The 20,635-nt window shown below is 46.8% G+C and overlaps 1 protein-coding gene across 7 annotated transcripts in view; it reads left to right on the plus strand.

Moving 5' to 3' along the window:
- The window catches only part of KDM4B (lysine demethylase 4B), a 381,078-nt gene that overhangs the window by 206,994 nt on the left and 153,449 nt on the right, over window positions 1-20,635 (plus strand). For all 7 annotated transcript variants that reach the window (XM_063915024.1, XM_063915015.1, XM_063915040.1 and 4 more), the window contains 3 exons: window positions 1,747-1,850; window positions 2,471-2,608; window positions 2,700-2,890. In XM_063915024.1, the coding sequence (XP_063771094.1) occupies window positions 1,747-1,850; window positions 2,471-2,608; window positions 2,700-2,890 (433 nt within the window). The remainder of the gene's footprint in view (window positions 1-1,746; window positions 1,851-2,470; window positions 2,609-2,699; window positions 2,891-20,635) is intronic.

The raw sequence follows: 20,635 nt of genomic DNA on the forward strand, positions 1-20,635 counted from the left end.
AATATTGATTTAACTTGTGATTTCAAGAGTTTTCTTTAAACCTTCAGGTGTAATGTATACAGATCTAGAAAGATCTGACATTGTTTGTATACACTGTGTAACTGGTAACCTTTTCTTCAATAGGAAAAGTCCTAGGCGCAAATTGAAATACATACAGTTAAATACTATCATTATCACTCTAATACGCAGGTTCTCAAACTCTGTCCTCAGGACCCCACACGGGGTAATTCAGACTGGATCGATGCAGGGTCAGCGATCGCAGTCTGAATTACTATGTGCTATCAGCATCTCACTGGTGCGATCGCCTCTGCCTGATTGACAGGCAGAGGTGGTCACGGGGCAGGAGGGGGCGCGCCAACGGCGTTAGGATGCCGTTGGCGGGGCGCAGTCCAGACAATGGAGGCAATCAGCATCTCACTGGTGCGATCGCCTCTGTCTGTCAATCAGGGGCGCGTTCCAGACAATGGAGGCGTGTCTGGACCATTGGGGGGGGCTGTGTGATGTCACATGCAGCAGCTGCGACCTGGGATGCAATAAGTTGCTCCCTGCCAGAGCGCAGGAGCTGCACTGCCAGGGAGCTACTTGTAAAGTAAAAAAGCATTGCCGCTGTGCGATGCTTTTGTACTTGTGCGGTGAAGGGGGTAGGGCCTGGCGTGGGGCAGACTAGCCCCGTGCTGGGCGTCTTCCACCCCCCCTGCATGTCATTAAGTGATCGTAGATGTGGTAAATTTTGCACATCTACGATCAACTCTGAATTACCCGAACAGTGCATATTTTGTAGGTAACCAACACGGGTGCATAAATCACTCACTGACACATTTGAAAAGGTCCACAGGTGGAGCTAATTTGTTCACTTGTGATTCTGTGAGGAAACCTGCAAAACATGCACTGTGTGGGGTCCTGAGGACCGAGTTTGAGAACCAGTGCTCTAATACATTTAAGTTTCTGCTTGTGATTGAGACCCACACAAACATACAAACTCTTCACAGGTAAAGTGTTTGTCAGCAATTGAATGTCTGACCTGTTTTCATAAAACAACAAAAAACAAATGCACCCAAAAAAAAAAAAAAAAATAGTTTCTAATAACCAGGTTTTAGCTGTGTGATTTGATTGCTACAGCAATGCATGTGTTAATTGTGTATTAGTCGGACAAAAAATTGAAAGCTGGCATACATTTTGTAATTAGTTTTTCATACTTCCTACTAATGTCCAACAATATTAGGCAGAGATATTTCCATCTTTTAGAAATGTTCGTCTTAAACTTGGTTCTTGAGATACCTTAACAGTCCATGTTCTTTAGGCTATCCATGCTTGAGAACAAGTGATTCAATTAGTTTCTCAATCATTTTTATTTAACCATCTGTGCTCAAGCATGGATTGCCTTAAAACCTGGACTATATGGGTGTGTGAAGTACCAAGTTTAAGAAGCACTGTTCAACATCTTTCTTTGTAGTGTTGTTAATAATATTCCCCAATGTTAAACAACTGCTTTATCTCCAGTGGCAAAATCTCTGACTATCAGTTTGTTGAAGTGACAATTTGTGAATATACCCCTAGGTCTTTAGATTTTGGGTAAAGAGCCAGTTCAGTGATTGCTTACAGAGGAGTCCACGTAAAGAGGTAGTGACCTTACAATTAAAAATACTAATAATTGTATAGAAATGTTAAGACTTGTTACAGTTTTCAGCATCAATATGCATTTCTTATTCTGTGAATTCCCTACTCATGATGGCTTTCTTCCCACAGGTTTTTTTCCTGGTAGTTCTCAAGGTTGTGATGCTTTTCTTAGGCATAAAATGACTCTGATCTCTCCATCCATTCTAAAAAAGTATGGGATTCCATTTGATCGGGTAAGTTCCGTAATAAGGTTAATGGCAGAAATTGCTTTTTGGCTCTAGAAACATTTGCTTTGCTTAGTCTTTCTTTAAAAAAAATTTTTTTATTGAAGCATCAAGTGTCAAATTCACATACAATGTAGCATCAAGTGTCAAATTCATGTACAATGTGACAAGTAGTTAATAGTTTTTCGAAAATCAAATACCATAAAATACGATCCGTCATAAGACTGCAAATTGATAGTGTCACAATGATAACGTACAATACATATACATTACAAACAATAACAGATACATTTGGCATAACCAAATTGAGCAGTTGCTATGGAACTGGTGTCCAGCCATCCCCCCACCCCCACAACAACCAAAAAGGATGTACATAAAGCACTTCGGCTGGCTTCATCCATTAACTGAAGGATTGTTTTACAATTGAATTGGAGGGTCATTAGCTGCCATTTGTAACATATACCAGGTCGAATCCTTTAAGTTATTATTAATTTGTGTTCTCATTGGAAGTGATAGGGTGGCTATATATGCCTCCCACATTAGAAAGAATCTCTCATTTTTGACTTCTCTATCCACAATAACTTCAACCCACTGTATTCTAAACGTATCCTTTCTCTTTCCATAAATAGATCACTCAAGAGGCAGGCGAGTTTATGATAACATTTCCATATGGATACCATGCTGGATTTAACCATGGATTCAACTGTGCGGAGTCCACCAATTTTGCTACTTTGCGCTGGATTGATTATGGGAAAATGGCCACACAGGTAGTATGGTTTAATTTGTTCATCTTTCTTTTATCAAAAATCAGATTTTATGTGGCGCTTAAACTAATCCTAACAATTTTTCTGTTCTTAGTGTACATGTCGGAAAGACATGGTAAAGATCTCTATGGATGTGTTTGTAAAATTTCTTCAGCCTGATCGCTATGAAGTTTGGAAGCAAGGAAAGGATTTGACTGTTCTGGACCACTTGAAACCAACTGAGCTCAGCAGTCCTGAATTAGAGGCTTGGCTGGGGAGAAAACCTCTTGGGAAAATAGCCCGCAGGTATCAGACAACAATTATTATCATATTTTTTTTTAATCAAACCTCATAATTAGGATATAACCTCTAATCCTTTACTGCCTCTAAGAAGCCTTTTAGATAGAGGTTTTTTCTACCTAACAAAAGAAACTACTCCGAACAACTATTATTGTCAGTGCCTGCGCACACTACAAAATGGTGTATATGACAGAGTGAACCTTTGATCAGTATATGGACTAATTCCTAAATACTTTTATTCCAGCCTGTTAGATACCATTTGCAGTGGGATAATCGCTGCCAATAATTGTATGGTTTTGTACGGTACTTGCATATGGCATTACTGCTGTGCAACTAGTTCTATGTATAATGCTGCTCCAGAAAAAAAACAAGATTGGAAAGTACAAAGGCCACGTTGACTCTTGCTGAAGAGGATTAGATAAGACAAAAGTATCCAATCCATTATTGATAACAAATAATCAATTAAGCCTGTGTACTTTCAGATTGTTCTAACAACCATTACTGCAACAAGTAGGTATGCACAATGTTATCAGTATGGTGGGAGGAGTTTATGAATACAATTTATTTAGCTGGACTTCTTTCTTTAGAGTCTATTAGGATGTGCAAATTAACTTGAGTGTTTTTTATTCACTATCTAACAACACAATTAGAAATGTTATTTCTCTGACGTCCTAGTGGATGCTGGGGACTCCGTCAGGACCATGGGGATTAGCGGCTCCGCAGGAGACAGGGCACAAAAATAAAGCTTTAGGATCAGGTGGTGTGCACTGGCTCCTCCCCCTATGACCCTCCTCCAAGCCTCAGTTAGGTTTTTGTGCCCGTCCGAGCAGGGTGCAATCTAGGTGGCTCTCCTAAAGAGCTGCTTAGAAAAAGTTTTTAGGTTTTTTATTTTACAGTGAGTCCTGCTGGCAACAGGCTCACTGCAACGAGGGACTTAGGGGAGAAGAAGTGAACTCACCTGCGTGCAGGATGGATTGGCTTCTTAGGCTACTGGACACCATTAGCTCCAGAGGGATCGAACACAGGCCCAGCCATGGAGTCCGGTCCCGGAGCCGTGCCGCCGACCCCCTTGCAGATGCCGAAAAGTGAAGAGGTCCAGAAACCGGCGGCAGAAGACTTTTCAGTCTTCATGAGGTAGCGCACAGCACTGCAGCTGTGCGCCATTGTTGTCACACACTTCACACCAGCGGTCACTGAGGGTGCAGGGCGCTGTGGGGGGCGCCCTGGGCAGCAATGAAATACCTATACTGGCTAAAAGATACATCACATATAGCCCCTGGGGCTATATGGATGTATTTAACCCCTGCCAGGTCTCAGAAAAACGGGAGAAGAAGCCCGCCGAAAAGGGGGCGGGGCCTATTCTCCTCAGCACACAGCGCCATTTTCCCTCACAGAAATGCTGGTGGGAAGGCTCCCAGGCTCTCCCCTGCACTGCACTACAGAAACAGGGTTAAAAAGAGAGGGGGGGCACTTATTTGGCGATATGATTATATATATTAAGATGCTATAAGGGAAAAACACTTATATAAAGGTTGTCCCTGTATAATTATAGCGTTTTGGTGTGTGCTGGCAAACTCTCCCTCTGTCTCTCCAAAGGGCTAGTGGGGTCCTGTCCTCTATCAGAGCATTCCCTGTGTGTGTGCTGTGTGTCGGTACGTGTGTGTCGACATGTATGAGGACGATGTTGGTGAGGAGGCGGAGCAATTGCCTGTAATGGTGATGTCACTCTCTAGGGAGTCGACACCGGAATGGATGGCTTATTTAAGGAATTACGTGATAATGTCAACACGCTGCAAGGTCGGTTGACGACATGAGACGGCCGGCAAACCAATTAGTACCTGTCCAGGCGTCTCAAACACCGTCAGGGGCGTTAAAACGTCTTTTTACCTCAGTCGGTCGACACAGACACGGACACTGACTCCAGTGTCGACGGTGAAGAAACACACGTATTTTTCTTTTAGGGCCACACGTTACTTGTTAAGGGCAATGAAGGAGGTGTTACATATTTCTGATACTACAAGTACCACAAAAAAGGGTATTTTGTGGAGTGTGAAAAAACTACCTGTAGTTTTTCCTGAATCAGATAAATTAAATGAAGTGTGTGATGATGCGTGGGTTTCCCCCGATAGAAAATTATTGGCGGTATACCCTTTCCCGCCTGAAGTTAGGGCGCGTTGGGAAACACCCCTTAGGGTGGATAAGGCGCTCACACGCTTATCAAAACAAGTGGCGGTACCGTCTCCAGATAGGGCCGCCCTCAAGGAGCCAGCTGATAGGAGGCTGGAAAATATCCTAAAAAGTATATACACACATACTGGTGTTATACTGCGACCAGCGATCGCCTCAGCCTGGATGTGCAGCGCTGGGGTGGCTTGGTCGGATTCCCTGACTGAAAATATTGATACCCTTGACAGGGACAGTATTTTATTGACTATAGAGCATTTAAAGGATGCATTTCTATATATGCGAGATGCACAGAGGGATATTTGCACTCTGGCATCAAGAGTAAGTGCGATGTCCATATCTGCCAGAAGTCGTTTATGGACACGACAGTGGTCAGGTGATGCAGATTCCAAACGGCACATGGAAGTATTGCCGTATAAAGGAGAAAAAGACAACGTCTTTTCAGCCTCAGTCCTTTCGTCCCCATAAGGGCAAGCGGTCAAAAGGCCAGTCATATCTGCCATGGGATAGAGGAAAGGGAAGAAGACTGCAGCAGGCAGCCCATTCCCAGGAACAGAAGCCCTCCACCGCTTCTGCCAAGTCCTCAGCATGACGCTGGGGCCGTACAAGCGGACTCAGGTGCGGTGGGGGGTCGTCTCAAGAGTTTCAGCACGCAGTGGGCTCACTCGCAAGTGGACCCCTGGATCCTACATGTAGTATCCCAGGGGTACAGATTGGAAGTTCGAGACGTCTCCCCCTCGCAGGTTCCTGAAGTCTGCTTTACCAACGTCTCCCTCCGACAGGGAGGCAGTAGTGGAAACAATTCACAAGCTGTATTCCCAGCAGGTGATAATAAAAGTACCCCTCCTACAACAAGGAAAAAGGGGTATTATTCCACACTATATTGTGGTACTGAAGCCAGACGGCTCGGTGAGACCTATTCTAAATCTGAAATATTTGAACACTTACATAAAAAGGTTCAAATCAAGATGGAGTCACTCAGAGCAGTGATAGCGAACCAGGAAAAAGGGGACTATATGGTGTCCCGGGACAGATGCTTACCTCCATGTCCCAATTTGCCCTTCTCACCAAGGGTACCTCAGGTTCGTGGTACAGAACTGTCACTATCAGTTTCAGACGCTGCCGGTTGGATTGTCCACGGCACCCCGGGTCCTTACCAAGGTAATGGCCGAAATGATGATTCTTCTTCAAAGAAAATGGACGATCTCCTGATAAGGGCAAGGTCCAGAGAACAGTTGGAGGTCGGAGTAGCACTATCTCAAGTAGTTCTACGACAGCACGGGTGGATTCTAAATATTCCAAAACCGCAGCTGTTTCCGACGACACTTCTGCTGTTCCTAGGGATGATTCTGGACACAGTCCAGAAAAAGGTGTTTCTCCCGGAGAAGAAAGCCAGGGAGTTATCCGAGCTAGTCAGTAACCTCCTAAAACCAGGAAAAGTGTCAGTGCATCATTGCACAAGGGTCCTGGGAAAAATGGTGGCTTCTTACGAAGCGATTCCATTCGGCAGATTTCACGCAAGAACTTTTCAGTGGGATCTGCTGGACAAATGGTCCGGATCGCATCTGCAGATGCATCAGCGGATAACCTTATCGCCACGGACAAGGGTGTCTCTTCTGTGGTGGTTGCAGAGTGCTCATCTGTTAGAGGGCCGCAGATTCGGCATACAGGACTGGGTCCTGGTGACCACGGATGCCAGTCTGAGAGGCTGGGGAGCGGTCACACAGGGAAGAAACTTCCAGGGAGTATGGTCAAGCCTGGAGATGTCTCTTCACATAAATATACTGGAGCTAAGAGCGATTTACAATGCTCTAAGCCTGGCATAACCCCTGCTTCAGGGTCAGCCGGTGTTGATCCAGTCGGACAACATCACGGCAGTCGCCCACGTAAACAGACAGGGCGGCACAAGAAGCAGGAGAGCAATGGCAGAAGCTGCAAGGATTCTTCGCTGGGCGGAAGATCATGTGATAGCACTGTCAGCAGTGTTCATTCCGGGAGTGGACAACTGGGAAGCGGATTTCCTCAGCAGACACGATCTACACCCGGGAGAGTGGGGACTTCATCCAGAAGTCTTCCACATGATTGTGAACCGTTGGGAAAAACCAAAGGTGGATATGATGGCGTCTCGCCTCAACAAAAAACTGGACAGGTATTGCGCCAGGTCAAGAGACCCTCAGGCAATAGCTGTGGACGCTCTGGTAACACCGTGGGTGTTCCAGTCAGTGTATGTGTTTCCTCCTCTGCCTCTCATACCAAAAGTACTGAGAATTATACGGCAAAGGGGAGTAAGAACGATACTCGTGGCTCCGGATTGGCCAAGAAGAACTTGGTACCCGGAACTTCAGGAGATGCTCACGGAAGATCCGTGGCCTCTACCTCTAAGACGGGACCTGCTTCAGCAGGGACCGTGTCTATTCCAAGACTTACCGCGGCTGCGTTTGACGGCATGGCGGTTGAACGCCAAATTCTAAGGGAAAAAGGCATTCCGGAAGAGGTCATTCCTACCCTGGTCAAAGCCAGGAAGGAGGTGACTGCACAACATTATCACCGCATTTGGAGAAAATATGTTGCGTGGTGTGAGGCCAGGAAGGCCCCCACGGAGGAATTTCAATTGGGTCGATTCCTACATTTCCTGCAAACAGGATTGTCTATGGGCCTCAAATTGGGGTCCATTAAGGTTCAAATTTCGGCCCTGTCGATTTTCTTCCAGAAAGAATTGGCTTCAGTTCCTGAAGTCCAGACTTTTGTAAAAGGAGTACTACATATACAGCCCCCGGTTGTGCCCCCAGTGGCTCCGTGGGACCTTAATGTAGTTTTGGATTTTCTCAAATCCCATTGGTTTGAGCCACTCAAATCGGTGGATTTGAAATATCTTACATGGAAAGTAGCCATGCTACTGGCCCTGGCTTCAGCCAGGAGAGTGTCAGAATTGGCGGCTTTATCGTATAGAAGCCCATATCTGATTTTCCATTCGGACAGGGCAGAACTGCGGACGCGTCCTCCGTTTCTGCCTAAGGTGGTGTCAGCGTTTCACCTGAACCAGCCTATTGTGGTGCCTGCGGCTACTAGCGATTTGGAGGATTCCAAGTTGCTGGACGTTGTCAGGGCATTGAAAATATATATTTCAAGGACGGCTGGAGTCAGAAAATCTGACTCGCTGTTTATACTGTATGCACCCAACAAGCTGGGTGCTCCTGCTTCTAAGCAGACGATTGCTCGTTGGATTTGTAGCACAATTCAACTTGCACATTCTGTGGCAGGCCTGCCACAGCCTAAATCTGTCAAGGCCCATTCCACAAGGAAGGTGGGCTCATCCTGGGCGGCTGCCCGAGGGGTCTCGGCATTACAACTCTGCCGAACAGCTACGTGGTCGGGGGAGAACACGTTTGTAAAATTCTACAAATTTGATACCCTGGCTAAAGAGGACCTGGAGTTCTCTCATTCGGTGCTGCAGAGTCATCCGCACTCTCCCGCCCGTTTGGGAGCTTTGGTATAATCCCCATGGTCCTGACGGAGTCCCCAGCATCCACTAGGACGTCAGAGAAAATAAGATTTTACTTACCGATAAATCTATTTCTCGTAGTCCGTAGTGGATGCTGGGCGCCCATCCCAAGTGCGGATTGTCTGCAATACTTGTACATCGTTATTGTTACAAAAAAATCGGGTTGTTATTGTTGTGAGCCGTCTGTTCAGAGGCTCCTACGTTTGTCATACTGTTAACTGGGTTCAGATCACAAGTTGTACGGTGTGATTGGTGTGGCTGGTATGAGTCTTACCCGGGATTCAAAATCCTTCCTTATTGTGTACGCTCGTCCGGGCACAGTATCCTAACTGAGGCTTGGAGGAGGGTCATAGGGGGAGGAGCCAGTGCACACCACCTGATCCTAAAGCTTTATTTTTGTGCCCTGTCTCCTGCGGAGCCGCTAATCCCCATGGTCCTGACGGAGTCCCCAGCATCCACTACGGACTACGAGAAATAGATTTATCGGTAAGTAAAATCTTATTTTCTTTTCTCTGACGTCCTAGTGGATGCTGGGAACTCCGTAAGGACCATGGGGAATAGCGGCTCCGCAGGAGACAGGGCACATCTAAAGAAAGCTTTAGGATCACCTGGTGTGCACTGGCTCCTCCCCCTATGACCCTCCTCCAAGCCTCAGTTAGATTTTCTGTGCCCGACGAGAAGGGTGCACACTAGGGGCTCTCCTGAGCTCTTTGTGAAAGTTTTAGTTTAGGTTTATTATTTTCAGTGAGACCTGCTGGCAACAGGCTCACTGCATCGAGGGACTAAGGGGAGAAGAAGCGAACTCACCTGCGTGCAGAGTGGATTGGGCTTCTTAGGCTACTGGACATTAGCTCCAGAGGGACGATCACAGGTTCAGCCTGGATGGGTCACCAGAGCCGCGCCGCCGGCCCCCTTACAGAGCCAGAAGAGCGAAGAGGTCCGGAAAAATCGGCGGCAGAAGACTTTCCTGTCTTCAGATAAAGGTAGGCGCACAGCACCGCAGCTGTGCGCCATTGCTCTCAGCACACTTCACACTCCGGTCACTGAGGGTGCAGGGCGCTGGGGGGGCAGCGCCCTGAGACGCAATAAATCGATAGAATACCTTTTATGGCTAAAATAAATGCATCACATATAACTCCTGGGCTATATGGATGCATTTAACCCCTTCCAAAACATACAAGAAAACGGATGATAAGGACGCAGAGAAAGGGGCGGAGCCTATCTCCTCAGCACACTGGCGCCATTTTCCCTCACAGCTCAGTTGGAGGGAAGCTCCCTGGCTCTCCCCTGCAGTCACTACACTACAGAAAGGGGTTAAAAAAGAGAGGGGGGCACAAATTAGGCGCAGTATAAACAATACAGCAGCTATAAAGGGAAAAACACTTATATAAGGTTATCCCTGTATATATATAGCGCTCTGGTGTGTGCTGGCAAACTCTCCCTCTGTCTCCCCAAAGGGCTAGTGGGGTCCTGTCCTCTATCAGAGCATTCCCTGTGTGTGTGCTGTGTGTCGGTACGTTTGTGTCGACATGTATGAGGAGAAAAATGATGAGGAGACGGAGTAGAGTGTCTGTAATAGTGTTGTCACCCCCTAGGGGGTCGACACCTGAGTGGATGTACTGTTGAAATTGCGTGACAGTGTCAGCTTTGTATAAAAGACAGTGGTTGACATGAGACAGCCGGCTACTCAGCTTGTGCATGTCCAGACGTCTCATACAGGGGCTCTAAAGCGCCCGTTACCTCAGATACAGACGCCGACACGGATACTGACTCCTGTGTCGACGGTGAAGAGACAACCGTGATTTCCAATAGGGCCACACATTGCATGATTGAGGCAATGGAAAAAGTTTACACTCTTCTGATAATATAAATACCACCAAAAAAAAGGGGTATTATGTTTGGTGAGGAAAAACTTCCTGTAGTTTTCCTGAATCTGAGAAATAAAATGAGGTGTGTGATGATGCGTGGGTTTCCCCCCGATAACAATTGATAATTTCTAAAAAGTTATTGGCAGTATACCTTTTCCCGCCAGAGGTTAGGGTGCGTTGGGAAACACCCCCTAGGGGGGATAAGGCGCTCACACGCTTGTAAGAACAAGGGCTCTACCCTCTCTGGAGATGGCCGCCCTTAGGGATCCTGCTGATAGAAAGCAGGAGTGTATCCTAAAATGTATTTACACACATACTGGTGTTATACTGCGACCAGCAATCGCCTCAGCCTGGATGTGCAGTGCTGGGTTGGCGTGGTCGGATTCCCTGACTGGAAATTTGATATCCTAGATAAGGACAGTATATTATTGCCTATAGAGCAATTAAAAGATGCATTTCTATATATGCATGATGCACAGCGGAATATTTGCCGACTGGCATCAAGTATAAGTGCGTTGTCCAATTATACCAGTAAAGTGGTCAGGTGATGCGGATTCCAAACGGCATTTGGAAGTATTGCCTTAAAAAAGGTAGCCTCTCAAAATAAGACGCCGTATTATCAGGCGCAGTCCTGGTTGGCAAGCGGACAAAAGGGTTCCTCTTTTCTGCTCGTGACAGAGGGAGAGGAAAATGGCTGCAGAGATCAGCCAGTTCCCAGGAACAGAAACCCTTTTCCGCCTCTGCCAAGCTCTCAGTATGACGCTAGGGCTTTACAAGTTCAGGCACGGTGGGGGCCCGTTCTCAATGAATTTCAGTGCGCAGTGGGCTCACTCGCAAGTAGACCCCTGGATCCTTCAGGTAATATTTCAGGGGTACAAATTGGAATTCGAGACGTATTCCCCTCGCCGTTTCCAAAAGTCTGTTTTACCGACGTCTCCCGCTGACAGGGAGGCAGTTTTGGAAGCCATTCACAAGCTGTATTCCCAGCAGGTGATAATTAAGGTACCCCTCCTGCAACAGGGAACGGGGTATTATTCCACACTATTGTGGTACCGAAGCCAGACGGCTCGGTGAGACCGATTTTAAAATCTAAAATCTAAAATCTTTGAACACTTACATACAGAGGTTCAAATTCAAAATTGAGTCACTCAGAGCAGTGATTGCAAACCTGGAAGAAGGGGACTACATGATGTCTCGGGACATCAAGGATGCTTACCTTCATGTCAAAATTTACCCTTCTCACCAAGGGTATCTCAGGTTATGGTACAGAACTGTCACTATCAGTTCAGACGCTGCCGTAGGGATGGTCCACGGCACCCCGGGTCTTTACTGAAGTAATGACCGTAATGATGATATTCCTTCGAAGGAAGGGAATTTTAGTTATCCTTTACTTGGACGATTCCCTGATAAGGGTGAGATCCAGGGAACAGTTGGAGATCGGTGTAGCACTACCTCAGGTAGTGTTGCGGCAGCACGATTGGATTCTCAATATTCCAAAATCGCAGCTGGTTCCGACGACTTGTCTTCTGTTCCTAGGGATGATCCTGGACACAGTCCAAAAGAAGGTATTTCTCCCGGAGGAGAAAGCCAGGGAGTTATCCGAGCTAGTCAGGAACCTCCTAAAACCGAACCAAGTCTCAGTGCATCAATGCACAAGGGTTCTGGGTAAAAATGGTGGCTTCCTACGAAGCAATCCCATTCGGCAGATTCCATGCAAGACTTTCCAGTGGAACCTACTGGACAAATGGTCCGGGTCGCATCTTCAGATGCTTCAGCGGATAACCCTGTCACCAGGGACAAGGGTATCCCTCCTGTGGTGGTTGCAGAGTGCTCATCTTCTAGAGGGCCGCAGATTCGGCATGCGGGACTGGGTCCTGGTGGCCACGGATGCCAGCCTGCGAGGCTGGGGAGCAGTCACACAGGGAAGGAATATCCAGGGCTTATGGTCAAGCCTGGAGACATCACTTCACATAAATGTCCTGAAGCTAAGGGCCATTTACAATGCTCTAAGCTTAGCAAGACCTCTGCTTCAAGGTCAGCCGGTGTTGATCCAGTCGGACAACATTACGGCAGTCACCCACGTAAACAGACAGGGTGCCACAAGAAGCAGGAGGGCAATGGCAGAAGCTGCAAGGATTCTTCGCGGGTCGAAAAACCATGTGATAGCACTGTCAGCAGTTTTCATTCCGGGAGTGGACAACTGGGAAGCAGTTTTCCTCAGCACGACCTCCACCCGGGAGAGTAAGGACTTCACCCAGAAGTCTTCCACATGATTATAAACCGTTGGGAAAAACTCGACAGGTATTGCGCCACGTCAAGGGACCCTCAGGCAATAGCTGTAGATGCTCTGGTAACACCGTGGGTGTACCAATCAGTGTATGGGTTCCCTCCTCTGCCTCTCATACCCAAGGTACTGAGATTGATAAGATGGAGAGGAGTAAGCACTATATTAGTGGCTCCGGATTGGCCAAGAAGGAATTGGTAACCGGAACTTCAAGAGATGCTCACGGAGGATCCGTAGCCTCTACCTCTAAGAAGGGACCTGCTCCAGCAAGGACCTTGTCTGTTCCAAGACTTACCGCGGCTGCGTTGACGGCATGGCGGTTGAACGCCGGATCCTGAAGGAAAAAGGCATTCCGGATGAAGTCATCCCTATCCTGATCAAAGCCAGGAAGGATGTAACCGCAAAACATTATCACCGCATTTGGCGAAAATATGTTGCGTGGTGCGAGGCCAGTAAGGCTCGACGGAGGAAATTCAACTGGGTCGATTCCTACATTTCCTGCAAACAGGAGTATCTATGGGCCTGAAATTGGGGTCCATTAAGGTTCAAATTTCGGCTCTGTCAATTTTCTTCCAAAAAAGAACTAGCTTCAGTCCCTGAAGTTCAGACATTTGTTAAAGGGGTACTGCATATACAGCCTCCTTTTGTGCCTTTAGTGGCACTTTTGGGATCTCCAGGTGGTTTTTGGGTTCCAAAAGTCACATTGGTTTGACACACTTAAATCTGTGGAGTTAAAATATCTCACAGAAAAAGTGGTCATGCTGTTGGCTCTGGCCTGGGCCAGGCGCGTGTCAGAACTGGTGGCTTTATCCTGTAAAAGCCCTTATCTGATTTTCCATTCGGACAGGGCGGAATTGAGGACTCGTCCTCAGTTTCTCCCTAAGGTGGTTTCAGCGTCTCACCTGAACCAAACCTATTGTGGTGCCTGCGGCTACTAGGGACTTGGAGGACTCCAAGTTGCTAGACGTTGTCAGGACCCGGAAAATATATGTTTCCAGGACGGCTGGAGTCAGGAAATCTGACTCGCTGTTTATCCTCTATGCACCCAACTAGCTGGGTGCTCCTGCTTCTAAGCAGACTATTGCTCGTTGGATTTGTAGTACAATTCAGCTTGCACATTCTGTGGCAGGCCTGCCACAGCTAAAATCTGCCCACTCCACAAGGAAGGTGGGCTCATCTTGGGCAGCTGCCCGAGGGGTCTCGGCTTTACAACTTGGCCGAGCAGTTACTTGGTCAGGAGCAAATACGTTTGTAAAATTCTACAAATTTGATACCCTGGCTGAGGAGGACCGGGAGTTCTCTCATTGGGGGCTGCAGAGTCATCCGCACTCTCCCGCCCGTTTGGGAGCTTTGGTATAATCCCCATGGTCCTTACGGAGTTCCCAGCATCCACTAGGACGTCAGAGAAAATAAGAATTTACTTACCGATAATTCTATTTCTCGTAGTCCGTAGTGGATGCTGGGCGCCCATCCCAAGTGCGGATTGTCTGCAATACTGGTACATAATTATTGTTACCAAAAAATTCGGGTTATTGTTGTAGTGAGCCATCTTTTCGAGAGGCTTCTCTATTATCATGCTGTTAACTGGGTTCAGATCACAAGTTGTACAGTGTGATTGGTGTGGCTGGTATGAGTCTTACCCGGGATTCAAAATCCTTCCTTATTGTGTACGCTCGTCCGGGCACAGTATCCTAACTGAGGCTTGGAGGAGGGTCATAGGGGGAGGAGCCAGTGCACACCAGGTGATCCTAAAGCTTTCTTTAGATGTGCCCTGTCTCCTGCGGAGCCGCTATTCCCCATGGTCCTTTCGGAGTTCCCAGCATCCACTACGGACTACGAGAAATAGAATTATCGGTAAGTAAATTCTTATTTTATTTTATTTTTTAAAGTAAAGAAATTGAAAACACTACATAACCATATAAGCAATACGGTAGTTTATCCTATATGATAAAAGACTTAATGCTGCACCTCTAATGCTTCCCCATCCCCCCCTCCCTCCTCTTCCCTTTGGGGGGATTTAAAGTGTCTGCCGGCAGCCACTAGATGGCACCCAATGGAGTAATTCAAGTGTTGCTTTGTTCAGGTGTGCACAACCACCGGCGCTGACATTACTGTTATGTTGATCCATCATTTTGATGAGCTGGTAACTAGTGGATACATAATTTATGAAACGCACATATTCCATATACACTACTTAAATAAAAGCAGAGCTCTATCAGGTGAAGTATTATAGTGGGCAAGTTGTGAAAATTCACTGCGGATTAAGGGCCTAATTCAGAGTTGATCGCAGCAGCAAATTTGTTAGCAGTTGGGCAAAACCATATGCACTCAATGGGGGGCAGATATAACATGTGCAGAGAGAGTTAGATTTGGGTGGGGTGTGTTCAAACTGAAATCTAAATTGCAGTGTAAAAATAAAGCAGCCAGTATTTACCCTGCACAGAAACAAAATAACCCACCCAAATCTAACTCTCTCTGCACATGTTATATCTGCCCCCCATTGAGTGCATATGGTTTTGCCCAACTGCTAACAAATTTGCTGCTGCAATCAACTCTTTTACCCCGCTAAGTACTGTTAAAAATAGGCGGTGCACATGGTTGTACCCTCATCCTCTTAGTAGAGTCCGTATTTACCAACAATTGCATATCATCTTCGCATTCTCTTATGATTTAAAAATTTGTTGACAATAACGCTATTGTGGGCTTAAGTCAGTGGTTTCCAAACTTTTTTGAATCACGGCGCCCTAGAATATCAGAATTTTTTTCACGGCATCCCTTTGCCAAAAATTTCTTATTGACAAATTTAGAAAGAAATATTACATTAAGTAGATCGCGTTTATATGTCATCCTTAGGGTCAGTTGTGTGGTGAGGGAAAAGATTTGTTTCTGTTTGGCCACATATTTTATGACTGGCAGCCACCAGCACTGATTTTGCCTATTATATTGATAATGAATAATTTGAATTGGTCCTGGACCACCAACCCAGGGCACCCCCTGCAAGTGTCCCGAGGCACTTCAGGGAGCCACGGCACACAGTTTGGGAACCTCTGGCTTAAGTGATGAGGATGGGGGTGATTAGAGGAACAGGTAGTAAAATTAGCATAGTGGAATAATCATTTACTTCTCATTGCCTCTAAAACTAAAGAGTTCGTTGTTGATTTTAGGGAGGAAAATAGAATGCCTAAGCTACCAGTAATCTTAGATAGCCTGACCATTGAGTTGGTGGAATCCTTCAATTTTTTGGAGATCAAGTAATTGAGCAACCATTGAGTAATTTCAAGTTAATTGGTCAAAATCCGTGACACTCGGCTTGGGGACTTTCTCAGAAATGTACCTTTATCATTGAGGTCTCATTCCATCACTTATTTGAGATTACAATTCCTTGGAGACCAAGTCTTCTCTATGATCTCCATGCTGCGGGCTCGGTGGCTCGTTACACTCTCCACAGGATCTATTCCTACTCTAGGGGTGTCGTGGACACCCACGAGTGGGAAAAGCCCTGTTTTACCGGGATCCCGACAGCAGGCATATTGAACGAATCCCCCGTACACTCTTTAATACATGGCAGCATATGTATTCACTTAGCACATGAGCAAACAACACATTCCACAGTTCCTCATCATGCTAGTGAGGTGAAAAACAAAGCAGAATTGAAGCACCAAGTTGTAAAATCTAAGAACAAGTAAGATTTTTTTAGTGGGGCCGGGAAGGGCATGTATCAGTTAATAATTTCCCTTATTTTAATTTTACAGGTTCGCCCTTAACCTTAATTTCACAAGTTAAAATTACAAGGGCTGCATAAGATAGCATTTTATTTCATGTTCTATTAGACTAGATTGCTTAGATTTTAAGCATGGATCTCTCGCGTGTATGCCTCCCTAGCACATCGCTCATTTCACCCGCTGTGCTGAGCAGTCTGTGACAGATCGCTCAGCACACATCTCTCTAATGTGTACTGGGCTTTACTCTCTCTTCTGCAATCATCGGATTGTTTATCTTAATGTGCTGGTATGGAGACTAACCAGTATGACATTGCTTTGTACTTTACTTTAGTTTCCCTGGTTCCTGGTATAGTACAGCTAGTTTTCCCATTGCTTGGTACAACAATTTTTTGATGGCTAGAATATTTTTAATTGCCCGATGTTATTGTGTTAATAATGTCTTTTATATTTTCTCTAGCATCTATAAGGTAAATTGGGGACACATTAGCACGATGGGTGTAGACGGGGTCCAAAGGAGCCAGTGCACGTTAAATTTCTTCATCTGGGTGTGCTGGCTCCTCCCCTCTTTGCCCACTCCCACAGGCAGTTTAGAAAAAAGTGACATCAGGAGAGGATGCACATCTCTGCCGCTCCAGAGTTTTCTTCAGTTTTATTTCACACTTTTATTATTTTTGGTATGCTGTTGGGGCAACAGCATACCTGCACCGTGGGAGTTAGGAGGGGGCGGAGCTACCTCAGAGCATGCTCAGCGGCATTTTGGCCCCTTCCTCTGCACAGCAGCTGCAGCCTCACACAGCTCCTCCAGACGCTGGGACACGCTGGATAACTGGTACAGGGTGTATTTTAGGGGGAGAGCCACTATTGTGCACATTCCTACATCCCGTTAAGGTAGATAGATATGTAAATACAGTGTTTCATTGAGTTACAGCTAGCAGCCTCACTGAGGCTATATTGCTTGGGTGTGCTGGTACCTTCTCTCTGTCTCCTCTCACATACAGTGAAGCAGGCTTGCATTAGTCTGTATTGTATGTATATGTTGGTGTATTACTGTCCTCATGGTAAACACAAGTTATGTAGTGTGTGTGTGTAACACCAGGTTCTCCCTACTTTCTTCTGGCTCCATTTCTTGTGAACAATGTAGTCAGTCCTCACAAAACATTGAGGAAACTGTGGGGGATGGTCAAGAGCCTCCCTGGCTCGGTGCCATCAAAACTAGGATGTCTGATATGTCATCTCAGCTCACTGCAAATGCCCATAAAACGCAAGAATTGCAGCAGGCTGTTGCAAATTTAACTGCTAGGGCTGATGTTCCCCCATCCTCCCCTCTCTGCTGCAGGTTCACAAAAATGTGGATTACGTGCGTTACTATCATCCTCTGATGAGGATATACAGGAGGATGGGGATGATGTGGACCCCGTAAGTGGGGACTTCACTCATACACAGGGTATTGAACCCCTCATTCTGGCTATACGAGATGTGTTATAACTCCCTCTAGAGGACACTGCAACACAGCAGTCGTTTTTCCTCACACAAAACAAACGGAGTGTCCCCTTCCCTGATTCCAAAGAATTAGATTACTTATTTAAGTTAGCCTGGAAAAATCCAGATAAGAAATATCAGGTGTCAAAACGGTTTTTGCATACTTTCCCTTTTGCCCCTGAAGGCAGAAATTCTGGGAAGAATCCCCGGCTGTAGACGTCTCTGTCTCTCGCCTCTCTAAGAAGGCGGTACTCCCTGCTCCGGGCTCCTTCATCATGAAGGACCCCGGGCATAGGAAGATTGAGACCACTCTGAAATCTATCTACACAGCTGCAGGTATATCTCAACGACCGGTCATAGCAGGTTGCTGGATTACACATGCTATTCATATGTGAGCTACTCAAATTCAGGAGGGCCTCTGTGAGGATATGATCCTGGTTACTACAGTGATACTCCTAAAACACATTCAGGACGTGGCACGCGTCCTCTGTGACTCGCTCAAAGAGATTGGCAATATTAATGCTAGGACTACTGCTATGTCAGTGTCAGCACGCACGGCCTTGTTTTTGCGTCAGTGGATTGCGTACGCAGAATCCAAGCACAATATGGAATACCTTCCCTTTAGAGGGGAATGGCTGTTCGGGGGCGAATTGGACGCGTGGATCTCTAAGGTTACTGCTGGAAAATCCACGTTTCTTCCCTGAGGGGCCCCGCCAGCTAGACGTACCTATCCGGGACCGTCTACTCAGTAATTTTGGTCCACCAGATTTCAATCTAGGGCCAGAGGGGCCTCCAACACAGCTAGGGGCACCAGAGGTAAGCCTAAGAAACCATCCGTTGCCGGCTCTCAGGAAGAGGGCACCAGTTCAGCTTCCACTAAAGCCTCAGCATGACCATGCCCGCCCACCCCGGGGGAAACATGAGGTAGAAGCTCTGTTGCGTCACTTCAGCCACATCTGGGAAAGTTCCTGCCAGGATGCCTGGGTAAGAGACCTCATCACTCACGGATTCAAGCTGGAGTTCGACGGTGCTCCTCTGCAACGATTTTTCAAACAAGCTTACCAGCTTTGGAGGATACGCCTGTTACGCAGCTGCTGGCCATAAACAAGCTGGTTCAGTCCCAGGTCATTGTTCTAGTACCACTACAACAGCAAGAACAGGGTTACTACTCCAATCTGTTCAGATTCAAAATGGGTCTTACTGACCCGTCTGGTTTTGGCACTACGAAGTCCTTGAACCCTTACCTGAAAGTTTTTTCAAGTTCAAGATGGAATCTTTGAGAGCAGTGATTGCAGGCCTGGATGAACAGGACTTCCTCCCTGGATATCAAGGACGCCTATCTCCATATCCCGATTTGGCCTCCTCATCAGGCCTATCTGAGGTTTGCCCTGCTGAACGATCAATACCAGTTCCAGGCGTTACCCTTCGGCCTGTCTACGGCTCCGAGGGTGTTCACAAAGGTGATGGCAGAAATGATGTTCCAGCTCCGTGTCCAGGGGGTCAACGTGGTCCCTTACAGAAGTCCCACCTGGAGCCATCTCAGCGGCTCCTCTTTCTGGGAATGCTACTGGATACTGTAGCACAGAAAGTGTTCTTCCCAAAGGAAAATGCGAGAACACTCCAGGAAATGGTTTGCATGGTTCTCCGACCTGCTTGAGTATCCATTCATCTTTGCATAAAGTTGTTGGGGAAGATGGTAGCTTCCCACCAGGCAATCCAGTATGGAAGGTTCCATGCCAGATCTTTTCAATTGGATATCCTGTACAAGTGGTCCGGTTCACATCATCTTATGCACCAGATGATACAACTTTCACCCCAGGCCAGGATTTCACTCCTGTGGTGGCTACAATCTTCCAATCTCCTGGAAGGTTGATGCTTCAGGATACAGGATTGGATCCTCCTCAAGTCTGCGAAGATGGGGAGCTGTCACCCAAGGGGCGCAGTTCCAGGTCAGGTGGGATGCCCAAGAGATCCTACTTCCGATCAGCATTCTAGAACTTTGGGCTATTTTCAGTGCTCTGATTCAGGCCTCCCCTCTGCTCAGGGATCATGTGATCCAGGTACAGTCTGACAACGCCGCGGCTGTGGTGTACATCAATCGACAAGGAGGGATGAAAAGCAGGGCCTGCGTGCGAGAAGCGTCAAGGATTCTCCACTGGGCGGAAAGAAATGCAAGTGCACTGTCCGCAATCTTCATTCCGGGTGTGGACAACTGGGTAGCGGACTTCCTGAGTCGTCACGCTCTTCACTCAGGAGAGTGGGGACTACACCTCCAGGTGTTTCGACAGGTGGGGATGCCCACAGATCAACATGATGGCATCTCGCCTCAACAAGAAACTTCGCTGTTATTGCCCACAAACCAGAGACCCTCAGGTGAGCGCAGTGGATGCACTTATGTCTCTTTGGCCTTACCGGCTGGTCTAGCTATTTCTTCTGATTCCGTTGATCCCAGGGTGCTCAAGAGGATCAGACATCAAGGAGTGCAAGCAATTCTAATTGCCCCGGATTGGCCCTGGAGACCTTGCTATGCAAATCTTCTGGGCATGTCCGTAGAAAACCATTGGCCTCTGCCAATAAGAAGGTATCTTCTTCAACAAGGACCGTCGTCTACCCGAACTTACGGCGGCTTTGTTTGACGGCATGGAAGTTGAGCGGAACATCCTAGCTCATAAGGGACTTTCCAAGAAGGTAATTGCCACCATGGTGCAAGCC

The sequence above is a fragment of the Pseudophryne corroboree genome, chromosome 1, assembly GCF_028390025.1.
Source record: "Pseudophryne corroboree isolate aPseCor3 chromosome 1, aPseCor3.hap2, whole genome shotgun sequence".
Taxonomy (NCBI): Eukaryota; Metazoa; Chordata; class Amphibia; order Anura; family Myobatrachidae; genus Pseudophryne; species Pseudophryne corroboree.